The sequence below is a fragment of the Callorhinchus milii genome, unplaced genomic scaffold, assembly GCF_018977255.1.
Source record: "Callorhinchus milii isolate IMCB2004 unplaced genomic scaffold, IMCB_Cmil_1.0 Scaffold1, whole genome shotgun sequence".
Lineage (NCBI taxonomy): Eukaryota > Metazoa > Chordata > Chondrichthyes > Chimaeriformes > Callorhinchidae > Callorhinchus > Callorhinchus milii.
This window is the reverse complement of record NW_024704742.1, coordinates 136,280,181-136,293,159: the sequence shown is the minus strand read 5'-3', so window position 1 is coordinate 136,293,159 and position 12,979 is coordinate 136,280,181. Positions and strand designations below refer to the sequence as shown.

General features: G+C 44.2%; 1 protein-coding gene across 1 annotated transcript; it reads left to right on the top strand.

The window, feature by feature from the left end:
* The first annotated feature begins 6,599 nt into the window (after nucleotides 1–6,599).
* Nucleotides 6,600–12,979, top strand: elac1 (elaC ribonuclease Z 1). The gene is made up of 3 exons (XM_007906781.2): nucleotides 6,600–6,799; nucleotides 9,201–9,671; nucleotides 12,102–12,979. The coding sequence occupies exons 1-3, from the start codon at nucleotides 6,643–6,645 to the stop codon at nucleotides 12,578–12,580; spliced, it is 1,107 nt and encodes a 368-aa protein (XP_007904972.1). The 5' UTR covers nucleotides 6,600–6,642; the 3' UTR covers nucleotides 12,581–12,979.

The following is a 12,979-nucleotide window of genomic DNA, read 5'->3' as shown; positions in this document are numbered from 1 at the left end:
AGACCTGGGTTTGATTCCTGGACAAGACGAAACATTGGGCAGGTTTCCTTACTCCACACACCTCTGTTTACCTATATAGGAACCTGGTTTTGGGCGATTGGCAGAAAGCTTTTCTGGGAATAAAAGTCCCCTCTAAAAAATAAATAAACAAATAAAATAATAAATTGGTCACTAATAAATGGGACACAGCAATTGGCTGCTGTGTTTTGGCCACAAAATGTACAGTCACTTTACAGTATATTCTGCGAAGCGTTTCGAGATTTCTCGAAGATGTGATAAGGCGCTATATCAAATGCAAGGATTATTATTATTATTGTCGCTCGGCTGCTTTGGCTCTCTATCCTCCAGTGGATCTCTGCAATCTCCTCAACCCTCTTGACCCGGCCACTCCCTTTGCTCAGCGAGCATCAACCTGCCTCATGTCCCTGTCCTGTCTTCTCCACTGTCAGCAACCTTTCAGCCATTCTGCAGCTGCTCTCTGGAACACCATCCCGGAGTCCCTCTGACTCTATCCCTACTCTCATTCAGAGCACATATTATTCAGGGCATCCTAGTTTAGGTGCCTATCCAGGTGCTTTGGGATGTCATCCTGACGTGAAGAGTGCATTCTTGTCAAAATTCTTGACAGCCAAATCTATGCACAGTAACAGCCGTAAAGCGAATAGACCATTTTATCTGTGGGATTGTTAGCCAGGACACCAAGACACCGGGAGGAACTCCTTTCTCTTTTTAAGAGAACTTTTTTTTTTACTACCCTGGAACCTTCATCACCAACCTGGAAAGGCAGCTGAGAACTCCGTTTAACATCTCTGAAAGGATGGCACCTCCAGCGCTGCATTATCAGCCAAGACTGAGTTCAGATTTATGACATGGAGCCTAAACCCAGAACCTTCTGATCTAAGGCAAGAGCACTTCCAACTGAACCAGGTTGACTTGGACTTACTGTACTTTGTCAGGGGCTCATAATGCTTTAACTCCCTACCCAGTTCAATCTTCCGAGCTGGATAAGCAGTGGGAAGCTTGCTCGACGTTTGTTTTCAATGGCAAGCTGTGGTAACTCCAGGAGTTACGCTCTCAGAGGACCCTTGGGTTTTCAATCCTTGGCTCTTGCCAACTGTGCCTCACGCCCTCTGGAATTGGCTGGTTTGGGTATTCTTTGGACACATGATGGCTGTTTTCCATGGGGCTGAGACACCTATCCGACAATAAAAAAAAAGAGATTAAGAGACATGGTTAAGAGATTAAGATTAAGATTAAAAGAGATTAAGAGGGGGTGGGTGAGGGAAGTGGTTTTATCGTATCCTGTCCAAAAAGATCCCCCAAATAAAATTGGTCACTCACTCCATGGCTGTTTGGGGGGGGCCACTGCTGCACGCAAATTAGCTGCTGCGTTCGCCTGCAATTTACAGTCATTCCCCTTTACAGTGTACGATAATAAATAATAATAAAATAATAATAATCCTTGCATTTGATATAGCGCTTTTCACGTCTTTTAGGGTCTCAAGGCTTTGCTTTAGCGTATCCTGTGAAGCGCTTTGAAACGTCTCAATGACATGATAAGGAGTTGTATATATATATATAGCTTCAAGCACAAAGCAGCGAGAGAGAGCGCAACCGCCTAATTCGGGCGTGAAACCGCCCGATGCGGGTGGGGGGCGTAGAGGAGGGGCGTGAAACCGAGCGCGCGAAGGCCGGCGATTTCAAACAGCAGTGGTCTCGAAAGTCCGTTATCTTTTAAAAGGAAAGTTGGAGAAAGTGACGGTTACCGAGGGTGAGACGGGGGGGGAGGGGTTTCTCGGCGTTTTCTTCCTCTAATATCGTTTTGTTCTTATTTATTTCATCTCATTGTTTTCCTGCTTTTTTTAAAAAAAAACAATTCTTTTTTAAAATAAATTATATTTTAATGAGATTTTTTAAAAAAAATAATAATAATAGTTTGGTGGCTTGAATCCGCGGCTGTTTGTGGGCGACGCTGCCCCGCGGAGTCGGCTGCCGCGTTATCGCCCGCGCAAAAAGAAAAGACAACAGTCACTACACTTTACGGCACATCCTGGTGAAGCGTTTCCGAGTTGATATTTTTTACGGATTATTCTTAATGACGACAGCGGTCGTCGCGTCCTCACCGAGACCTCTCCAAAGCGCCGCGCGGAACGTACTGTGAATAACTCACAAAATATCGGCTGTACTTTTTTTTGGTCTGTGACTTGTATCGTCGCCCGAGTTTATTTTTCGCTCCCGTTTTTTCCGTCAGCCCAGCGAGGCGGTTGGCGAAGAAAAAGGGACGGCGAACTCTGCTCTCGGCGTCCCCTCCTGGGTTTCTTCAATCAACTAATCATTTAATCAATTGTTTAATTAATTAATTATCATGGGATGATAATCCCCAATTGGCTGCTGCGTTTCGCCCGCAAGATACACAGTTAATTCACTTCACGATATATTCCGTGAAGCGCTTTGTGACGTCTCATTGACGTGATAAGGTGCTGTACCGAATGCAAGGATTGGTATTAATATTTTTATTTCAGGGCAAAACCTTAGGGAAGTTTCCTTACACCACACGTCTCTGTTTACCTCGCAGTAAGTAGGAATCCGGATGTTAGTCGAATGGCAGATCGCTTTTCCGGAGGAATTAATCCCTTCAAAAATAATAATAATAATTTAGTCATGCAATCCACGGCTGTTTGTGGGACACTGCTTTGCCAATTGGCTGCTACAATAACAACAACAACTTGGATTTATATGGCGCCCTCCACGCCGGGCGCCATCTCAGAGCGCTTCACAGTGACGGATCTCGGGGCCGAGCCACGGGGAGGGAGGAAGGTGACCTAAGGCGCGGTTGAAAAGAAAGGTCTTCAGCCGAGACCTGAAAATAGGAAGAGAGGGGGTGAGGCGAAGGGAGTGAGGAAGGGAGTTTCAGAACCTCAGAGCATAGTGGCTGAAGGCATGGCCGCCGAGGGTGGAGTGGAGGACTCGGGGGACAAAGAGGAGGCCAGACCTGGTGGAGCGAAGGCGACGGGCACTGTTGTGAGGAGAAAGGAGGTCAGAGAGGTGGGGGGGGTGCAGAGGAGTGGAGGGATTTGAAGACGAGTGAGGATCTTGAAGTCAATCCTCTCTGGGACAGGCAGCCAGTGCAGTCTGGCCAGGACTGGGGGGATCGGCGAGTGGAGTTTGGTGCGGGTAAGAATGCGTTTCACCTACAAAATATATATATATAGCAACATAAGGAGGCCGTTCAGGCTTTTGAGCCTGTTCCGCCATTTAATTAGATCATGGCTGATCTGTACCTCAACTAATCGTTTCAATTCCAATTTCTGCTTTCTCCATATCCCTTAATCCCCTGACCTACCAACCTATCAACCTCACTCTTGAAGGTCTGGATGGATCCAGCATCCACGGTCTTTTGGGGGGAGAGAATTCCAGATTTCTCCCACCTTTGAGTGAAAAAATTCTTCCTGATTTCACTCTCAAATGGCCCAGTCACAATACTTTACAGTACATCCTATTTTATTTCCTTTATTTAACTGATTCGGTTAATTTCGTTATGCAATTTGTTCCATTCACTCGTCCTCTCACCCTTCGAATTTGTTCTTCTTCTAACGTGTTTATTTCTTTATTTTATTTCCCTCTTCCCTCTTGGCCATCAGGTGTGCAGGTTTACCAGAAATTAAAATAACGTTTTAGCCCAAAGACAACCAAACAGTAGCCCAAAACTCGGCCAACATTAAGCGTTGCCTACTGTGGGTAGATGAGTGGGCAGATTTAGGTTATAGTCCTTTTGTATAGGAAAAGGTCTTCATAGCGGTTTAAAAAATATTAGGCACCCACCCAAAGCTGTTTTTTTTCCATGCACAGAAATAATAATAATCCTTGCACCTGATATAGCGTCTTATCACGTCTTCGAGACGTCTCAAAGTGCTTCTTCGCAGAATATACTGTAAAGTCAATTGTATATTTTTGTGGGGGAAACACGGCGGCCAATTTTGTTTTCGCAGAAGAACCCGGTCAACATTGTCGGTATGGTAGGTAGGTAGGTAGGTAGGTGGGTGGGTGGGTGTGGAGGTAGATGGGCGGGCGGAGAGGTAGATGGGTGGGTTGGTGGTTGGATAGGTAGGTAGGCGAGTGGGTGGGTAGGTAGGCAGGTAGATGAGTGGGTGGGCACGTAAGGTGGGTGCAATGCGGCCAGATTGGGCGGATTGTTTTTGCACAAAACCTAAGTCGGTCACTTTGCTATCCGTAGGGAGGCAACGCATGGTTTTGTGTTTAGAATACTGAGCTGGTATTTGGTTGAATTGGGGCGAGAGACGTATTTTAATGTCTAACAACCCTGTTGGACCAGTTCTCATCCAGAACTCCGCCGCCTGCATTCTGACCCGCACAAAACTCCGCTCCCCGATCCCCCCAGTCCTGGCCAGACTGCACTGGCCGCCTCTGCCAGAGAGGATCGACTTCAAGATCCTCACTCTCGTCTTCAAATCCCTCCACTCCTCTGCACCCCCCCCCACCCACCCTCGACCTCTCTGACCACCTCTCTCCTCTCCTCACAACAGTGCCCGTCGCCTCCGCTCCACCGGGTCTGACCTCCTCCTCGTCCCCCGAGTCCTCCGCTCCATCGGCGGCCATGGACTTCAGCCACTACGCCCCGAGGCTCTGGAACTGCCTTCCTCACTGCCTTTGCCTCGCTCCCACTCTTCCTACTTTCAGGTCTCGGCTGAAGACCTTTCTTTTCGAACGCACCTTTATTCACCTTCCTCCTCCTCCCCCTGGCTCGGCCCCGGGATCCGTTACCGTGAAGCGCTCTGAGACGCCATCCGGCGCGGAGGGCGCCGTATAAATCCAAGTTGTTGTTGTTGGTTGGTTGGCGCCAGGGACCGGACGCTCAGCCGGGTTTGTCGGCTTTTATATTCTTCTTCAGGTTTATTTAATCATTTGAACATTTATTTTATTGAATGAGTCGACGACCAGGCGATGGCGTTAGTCAGTCCACGTGTATAAACCACAGAGGAGAGAAGCAGATCCGTTGCCAAGGCTTTAATTTCGTATTTTTCTTGAATCGTTTTAACATTTATTTCATTTACAATGATTTAATTCAGTTCCATCTCTCTCCCCTTCAGCCGCACGGTTGGTTCGGGCGCTCGAGGGAGGGGATGAGACTCTCTGCCAGGATTTTAGACCCTTTCTTTCATTTGTTTCATATTGAAATCAAAACTTATAATTTCTTTGTTCGCTGGTGAATATCTATTCGCTTCTATCAAGTGATTCATTGCTATTTCCCATTTGTCGTAACATTTCTAATTTTTTGATTGCATTCGTATTTAGATTATATATAATTATTAGGTAAAATATATAAAATATATTATATATAAATATATATTAAATTATCTATCGATATATATATTAATATTCAGTATTATATTTATATATAGAGATATCTTTTCTCTCTCTCTCCCCTTGACCGACCGGTCAGTCGATGTCGATGTGAGATGCCTGTCTTTTTGTTAGACTTTTATCGATTTTACTTAATTTTAAAGATTATTTCCGATTGATTTTGGGGCGTGGGGGAGAGGGGGGGAGGGGGGGAGTGGGGGAGAGGGGGGGAGGGGGGGAGTGGGGGAGAGGGGGGGAGGGGGGGGGAGTGGGGGAGAGGGGGGGAGTGAGAGAGAGTGAGGGAGTGAGAGAGAGAGAGGGAAGGAGGGAGTAAGAGAGGGAGGGAAGGAGTGAGAGGGAGAGAGAGGGGGGGGAGGGAAGAAGGAGGTAAGAGGGAGTGTGAGAGAGAGAGAGAGGAAGGGAAGGAGGGAGTGAGTGAGAGAGAGTGAGAGAGAGAGAGGGGGAGGGAGTGAGAGAGGGAGGGAGGGAGTGAGGGGGAGAGAGGGGGGGAGGGAAGAAGGAGGTAAGAGGGAGTGAGAGAGAGAGAGGGGAAGGGAAGGAGGGAGTGAGTGAGAGAGAGTGAGGGAGTGAGAGAGAGAGGGGGAGGGAGTGAGAGAGAGAGGAGGGAGGGAGTGAGAGAGAGAGGGGGAGGGAGTGAGAGAGAGGGAGGGAGGGAGTGAGAGAGAGAGGGAGGGAGGGAGTGAGAGAGAGGGAGGGAGGGAGTGAGAGAGAGGGAGGGAGAGAGAGAGGGAAGGAGGGAGTGAGAGAGAGTGAGTGAGAGAGAGTGAGGGAGAGTGAGAGAGAGAGACGGAAGGGGGGAGTAAGAGAGAGGGAGGGAGTGAGGGGGAGAGAGAGAGAGGGGGGAGGGAAGAAGGAGGTAAGAGAGGGAGAGAGAGAGAGAGGAAGGGAAGGAGTGAGTGAGGGGAGGCTATGGCGGTGGACCTGACGTTCCTGGGGACGGGCGCGGAGTGAGAGAGTGAGGAGAGTGAGTGAGGGAGTGTGAGGGAGAGGGAGTGTGAGGGAGTGAGTGAGTGAGGGAGTGAGTGAGAGGGAGTGTGAGGGAGAGGGAGTGTGAGGGAGTGAGTGAGTGAGGGAGTGAGTGAGGGTGAGGGTGAGGGGAGGCTATGGCGGTGGACCTGACGTTCCTGGGGACGGGCGCGGAGTGAGGGAGGGAGTGAGAGAGAGAGGGAGAGAGTGAGGGAGTGAGGGTGAGTGTGAGGGAGAGGGAGAGGGAGTGAGGGAGAGGGAGTGAGTGAGTGAGTGTGAGGGTGAGGGGAGGCTATGGCGGTGGACCTGACGTTCCTGGGGACGGGCGCGGCCTTCCCGTCCCGGAGCCGCGGAGCCTCGGCGGTCGCGTGGCGTCACGAGGGCGAGTGTTGGCTGTTCGACTGCGGCGAAGGCACTCAGACACAGGTCCTGAGGAGCGCTCTGAGAGCGGGTAATGGCCCTCAGGGCTCAGACCGCACTGCGCGGCCGCGACACTGTCATAATAATAATAATATGGTCAACGGTTCATTACTATTAACGGTCATTCGGGGATTAGTGATTCATTATTCCATTGTCAATTAAGTCATTAGTTATTCATTTATTAATCAGTAATTCATTATTTAATTGTTAATTCATTATTTAATTGTTAATTCATTATTAGTTATTCATTAATTCATTAGTTAATTGTTAATTAATCGTTATTTATTTATGTATTAATTCATTATTTAATGGTCAATTAATTGTTATTTATTTGTTTATTGATTATTAATTCATTAGTTGATTGTCAATTAATTGTTATTTGTTTGTTTATTAATTATTCATTCATCAGTTGATTGTTAATTAATTGTTATTTATTTATTAATTATTAATTCACGATATAACTGTTAATTAATTATTAGTTATTCATTAATTATCAATTAATTAGTTAATTGTTATTTATGTATTAATTATTAATTCATTATTTAATTGTCAATTAATTGTTATTTATTTATTATTAATTCATTATTTAACTGTTAATTAATTATTAGTTATTTATTTATTAATTAATAACTAATTGTTTAATTATCATTTAATCACTAATTAATTATTTAATTATTATTTAATTATCAATTAATTGTTTAATTACCATTTAACTGTTAATTCATAATTTAATCATCGACGAGTTATCAATTAATTATTTAATTATCAATGAATGTTTATTAATTAATTATTTAATTGTTATTTATTTTTACATTTTTTAAATTATTTTTTAAATTATTTTTTAATTAATTATTCAATTAACATTAATTTTTAATTAATTATTTAATTATTGTCCGGTTGTCGATTAATTATTTAATTCTTATTAATTCATTATTTAGTTGTCAACAAATCGTTCATTAATTATTTAGTTATCATTTAATTATTTATTCATTATTTAATTGTTGATTAATTAATTGATGGTTAATTCATTAATATAACTATTCATTAAATAACGCGTTTGTATAAAACTCCTTTTTTATATTTTACATAATATATGACCTTTCACTCCAGTCGGATGTCTCCCGATTGCTTCTCCACAACTTATAATAATAATAATAATAATAATAATCCTTGCATTTGATATAGCGCTTTTCACGTCGGGAGGACGTCCCAAAGCGCTTCACAGAACACACTGTAAAGTGAATTGACTGTATATTTGTGGGCGAACGCGGCAGCCAATTGCGCACAGCAATGTCCCACAAACAGTCGTGGATTGAAAATGACCAATTTATTATTGTTTTGTTTTGGAGGGATTATTATTAGGCTCTGTGTGGAGTAAGGAAACTTGCCCGAGGTTTCACCCTCTGCCTGGAATTGAACTCCGGTCTCTCACTTGCAAAGCGAGTGCTCTAATCACTGAGCCACAGGACTCCACAGCGCTCTCCGCGCAGCGCAGGGTCGGGTCTCGGAGCGCTTAACGGTGGCGGAGCCTGAATCCGAGCCGGGGGGCCGGTGGTGGCCGAAAGCACGGTCGATGTAGGAAGGTTTTCAGGCGGGGTGTGAAAAGGGGGAGCGGGGGGGGCAAGGCATTAGGATTAAGGGAGAGCGTCCCAGAGTTTGGGGGCGTAGCGGCTATAAACCCAAGGATATACTTTAAGGAGCACCGATCTTGTAGCTGAACGCTGCTGACAATTTGCGTACGGAAATCTGCCACAAACACACGTGAAGTCGTGGACCGATTTTATTGGAGGGATTGTTGGCCGGGACGGGACCCCGTGAGAATCAGACCCTCGCCCCGCGATCAGACAAGGATCTTGTCTGAAGCACCGAATCTCCCACAAAATGCAGCAAAGAGACTTTTTTTTTGCGTCATTAATCAAATTAATTAATTCATCGGAGTCCTGTAGCTCAGTGGTTAGAGCACTCGCTTTGCAAGTGAGAGACCTGAGTTCAATCCCAGGCAGAGGGCGAAACCTTGGGCAAGTTTCCTTACTCCACACACCTAATAATAATCCCTCCAAAACCAAAAACAATAATAAATTGGTCATTTTCAATCACGACTGTTTGTGGGACATTGCTGTGCGCAATTGGCTGCCGCGTTCGCCCACAAATATACAGTCAATTCACTTTACAGTGTGTTCTGTGAAGCGCTTTGGGACGTCCTCCCGACGTGAAAAGCGCTATATCAAATGCAAGGATTATTATTATTAAATTCAATCCCTCCTCCCGCGCCCCCAACAAACATCATCTTAATTGGCTCCTGGACTTGGTTCTTTGCAGTGTATTTTGCTGCCGCAGTTGAGCTGTTTTTCGTTAAAACCCACTCCTATGGTTCCTTTTTTTTTAAATGAATGAATGATGTGGTAATTTCCTCTGAAATCTTTGTTTTTCAGGAAAAATCTCTAAGGTTTTCATTACTCATCTCCACGGTGATCACCTGTTCGGTTTGCCGGGCCTCCTGTGTACAGTGAGCCTTCAGTGCAGTTCCACGTCCGTAAAGCAGCCTTTGGAGATCTACGGACCTGTTGGATTACGGAAATATCTGCGGACATGTTTGGGAATTTCTCAGTCGCAGTTGAACTTCCCGTACGTGGTGCACGAGCTGATTCCGACCCAAGATCAATGTTTTCCCGAAGAATGGAGATACCCGTCTGATCAAAAGGCAGATGACCAGCTTCATCCTCAGGAACAGCAAGGAAAAACAATTCATCTTGATCCTCAGGAAAACTGCTATCATCTCCTTGACCACAAACACTTCACCGTAAAAGCTTTCAAGCTCTTCCATCGAATACCATCTTTCGGCTTTGTCATTGAGGAAAAGGAGCGTCCAGGCAGACTTCTGACACAAAAACTGAAGGATATGGGTATTGGTTTCCATTCTGCAGTTAGTTAAATGCTGTTTCCCTTTTTTAAAGAAAATTATTCTTTAAAACGTTATTTTGAAAATGGACATTATGCAGTAACAGGGATAGAGGGCGGCCGTATGTGGAATTCTCATAGGATGATCGCATCCTACAGCACAGAAGGAGGACATTCGTCCCATCGTGCCTGTGCCAGCTCTTTGAAAGATCCAGTTAGTCCCACCCTCCCGCTCTTTCCCCATAAACTTGCTTTTTTTTATTTTTTCAAGCATACGTACAATTCCCTTTTGAAAGTTATTATTCAGTCGACTTCCACCGCTCTTTCAGGCTCTTTCCGCTCTTTCAGTGCTCTGCTACAAATTGTGTTGAGGAGGAGTCCATAAATTATGTTAAAAGGCAATTATTTAGAATATAACTACAGATTGAACACATGTGTATATATATAGCCAGTTGGGGAGAGATCAGGCTCGCCAATTACATCATTTACAGTTGAGTGGCGTGCTGACCGTCAAGCTCCTACAACTAGCCAATGTACAGTAGATCCTGTGGAATTACTACTAGTCAATTGTCAGTAGGTTAAAAAAAGAATTGGACATTTAAAAATAATAATAATAACCCCTGCATTTGATATATATTAAAATCATTGAGACGCCTCAAAGGACTTCAGAATACTCTGTAAAGTGAATTAACTGTGTATTTTGTGTCCAAAAGGTGGCAGCCAATTAAAGGAGTGAGTGAGTAGGAGTGGGATTAGAATAAATCTGTGTGGGGGGAAAAAAAACAGTTCTGGTTTGAGGCACCAAATGGCTGTTTCTTTGTGGTAACAGTCGAAATTCAAAAAACGTGGGCGTATAATAGATATTGTATTTTCTCTCTGCCTTTCTCTCTGCCAGGATTCCTTTCCTGGGTGCTTAGGAGAAGAAGAATGCTCCCGGTTCATTGCTAGTTGAATTATTCATTAAATGTGTGGGCCGTGATTGCCTTACTCAAATAATTATTTTTCCTTTTACGCAAGGATCTCATCTTCTCAAAATTCAGTTTAAAAATGTTTCTATTGGAGGCGACTACGACTATTTATAAATCTGTTTGAGTGGGTAGAGTTTGGAATCGGATCACACAACCATGGTGTGACAGTTAGGAGGTGTACTTGGCAACACCGGCCGAGGTGTTGACTACAACTTGCGGAATTAAGCTTTATATATTCCCAGTTGGCTGTTCAGCGGAGCATCTTAATTTGCCGTTGTCAACAGCAACTTGCATGGCACCCTTCACATTCAATAAGGTGTCAAAATGCTTCGCAATTATAGGGCACCCGCCCTATCCCCATATCCCTTAATCCCTCTATCCTTTAGACGGGGGATGCACAGCAAACCTGGTAGCAGTGGAAGGAAGGACAAGCGTAGGAGTGGGTTAGGGGAAGATCGGACTTAGGTTGGTTCTAGGGCATGAAGTTAGAACTTTGAAGTCCATCTGTTGAGAGACTGGGATACTAATGAGGACTGAGTTAATGGACGTGTGTACTGAGTGTGTGAGGATGTGAGCCGTGGAGCTTGGTGTGGATAGTGGAGGTTTGAATTAGCTGGAGCTTATTGGTAATGGAACTAGGGAAACGAGCGAAGAGTGCACATCCGAATAGTCCTTGTAGAAGGTAACCGGCAGGAATAAAGTCTTCGGCGGCATTTGGTGAGAGGGCAGGGACGGGCAGTGTGGCAGAGGTGAAGAAAAACATTGTTGATCAAGGGCTTAATATGAGAACTAAAGAACATTACTGGTAAAATATTTTGAATTTCTCTTTGCTTTGTATTAAAATGGTTGCTCAGTAGGTGAAATCATCTTCCTTCTGTAAAGTACTCTGCCATAATGGCATGGATGGTAATCCCGTTTAAATGTCCAGAGAGGCAGGTAACGTGTTAAGCATTTGTTCACCATCACTGTTTTCACATCTTCAATTAACTCCTATTCATTTTGTAACTATGTTCAATGTCTTCATTTTGTAATTACCGAGGTTCAATAATAATATACAGTCAATTTGCTTTTACAGTGTATTCTGTGAAACTCTTTGAGATGTCTTGAAGGTGTGATAAGGTGCTCTATCAAATGCAAGTATTATTATTATCGGATGGGACACTTGGTTTAACATGAGAAATGAGTTAGACATGAATGATACATTAGGCTTTTGTGGAAGGAATAGTCCGGAAGGGAGGTGATCGGTAGGTAATTTAGGAGATTGCATATTACAGTTTTGCGTTTTTTCTCAGTTCAGATGTCTTTAGAAATTAATTGAATATTCAAAATGTGAAATTGAGAGGAGCAGAGCAACTTGCGGATTAGGAATGAAAAGTTAGTATTTACGTACTGTACCTCTATTTTTTTACATCTGTTCTTTGTTTCTGAATGTTTTGTTCATATATATATATATCTTTATGATTCTAGGTGTTCATCCAGGACCTTTGTATGGGAAACTGAAAAATGGACAAGCCATTACTCTGGACAATGGAGAGACTGTCTTTCCAATGGATGTGCTCGAGGGTCCTGTACCGGGCCGAAAAATCTGTATTTTAGGAGATTGCTCTGGGATTGTGGGTGATGTAGGTAAGAAGCTCTGCCTTGATGCTGACGTTCTGGTACACGAGGCGACTCTGGACGACAGCCAGGCGGACAAGGCCAAGGAGCACGGACACTGCACTCCAAAAACGGCGGCAGAGTTTGCAAAGTCGTGTAAGGTTAAAAGGCTGGTCCTGACTCATTTCAGTCAGCGGTACAAACCGGCAAGCCTGATCAATGAAGGAGATGACAATGTCTTGGAACTGAAGACGCAGGCTGAGTTGATATTGGAAGGACAGGAGGTAACACTAGCTGAAGACTTTCTGGTTCTTGAAATTCCTTCCAAAAAAAAACCAAGCAACAAATAATCCTTCCCTGCATATAAAGACAGAATCGCTTGCGGTAAATTATAGCCTTAGGTTAGTTGTGAAATCAGTGCTGATTTAATTTTGCTGAACTTTAATTGTAATTCCATCTTACTGTAATGTAGACGCTGGAAACCTGAAACAAAAACAGAATAGAGTTCTGACGAAGGGTCATGGACCCGAAATGTTGACTCACTTTTCTTTCTCCATAGCTGCTGCCTGATCTGCTAAGTGTTCCCAACCACTTCCGTTTGTTGCTGTAATGCAAGTTTATTAAAATGGTACAAATTGGTGATAACGCTTTAACCAGTGGCTTCTCTTAAATGTGCGGTGTGGCGGGGGAAGCGATGATGTCTGCAGCTGTTTTCACGTTCTTCAATAAAGAGAATGCATTTGAACGTT

Excerpts from the sequence above, each read along its gene's own strand:
- elac1 (XM_007906781.2), top strand. The coding sequence starts at position 6,643 with ATGGCGGTGGACCTGACGTTCCTGGGGACGGGCGCGGCCTTCCCGTCC. Across the intron at positions 6,800-9,200 it reads GAGGAGCGCTCTGAGAGCGG|GAAAAATCTCTAAGGTTTTC; the intron begins GTAATGGCCCTC and ends TTTGTTTTTCAG. Across the intron at positions 9,672-12,101 it reads ACAAAAACTGAAGGATATGG|GTGTTCATCCAGGACCTTTG; the intron begins GTATTGGTTTCC and ends TTATGATTCTAG.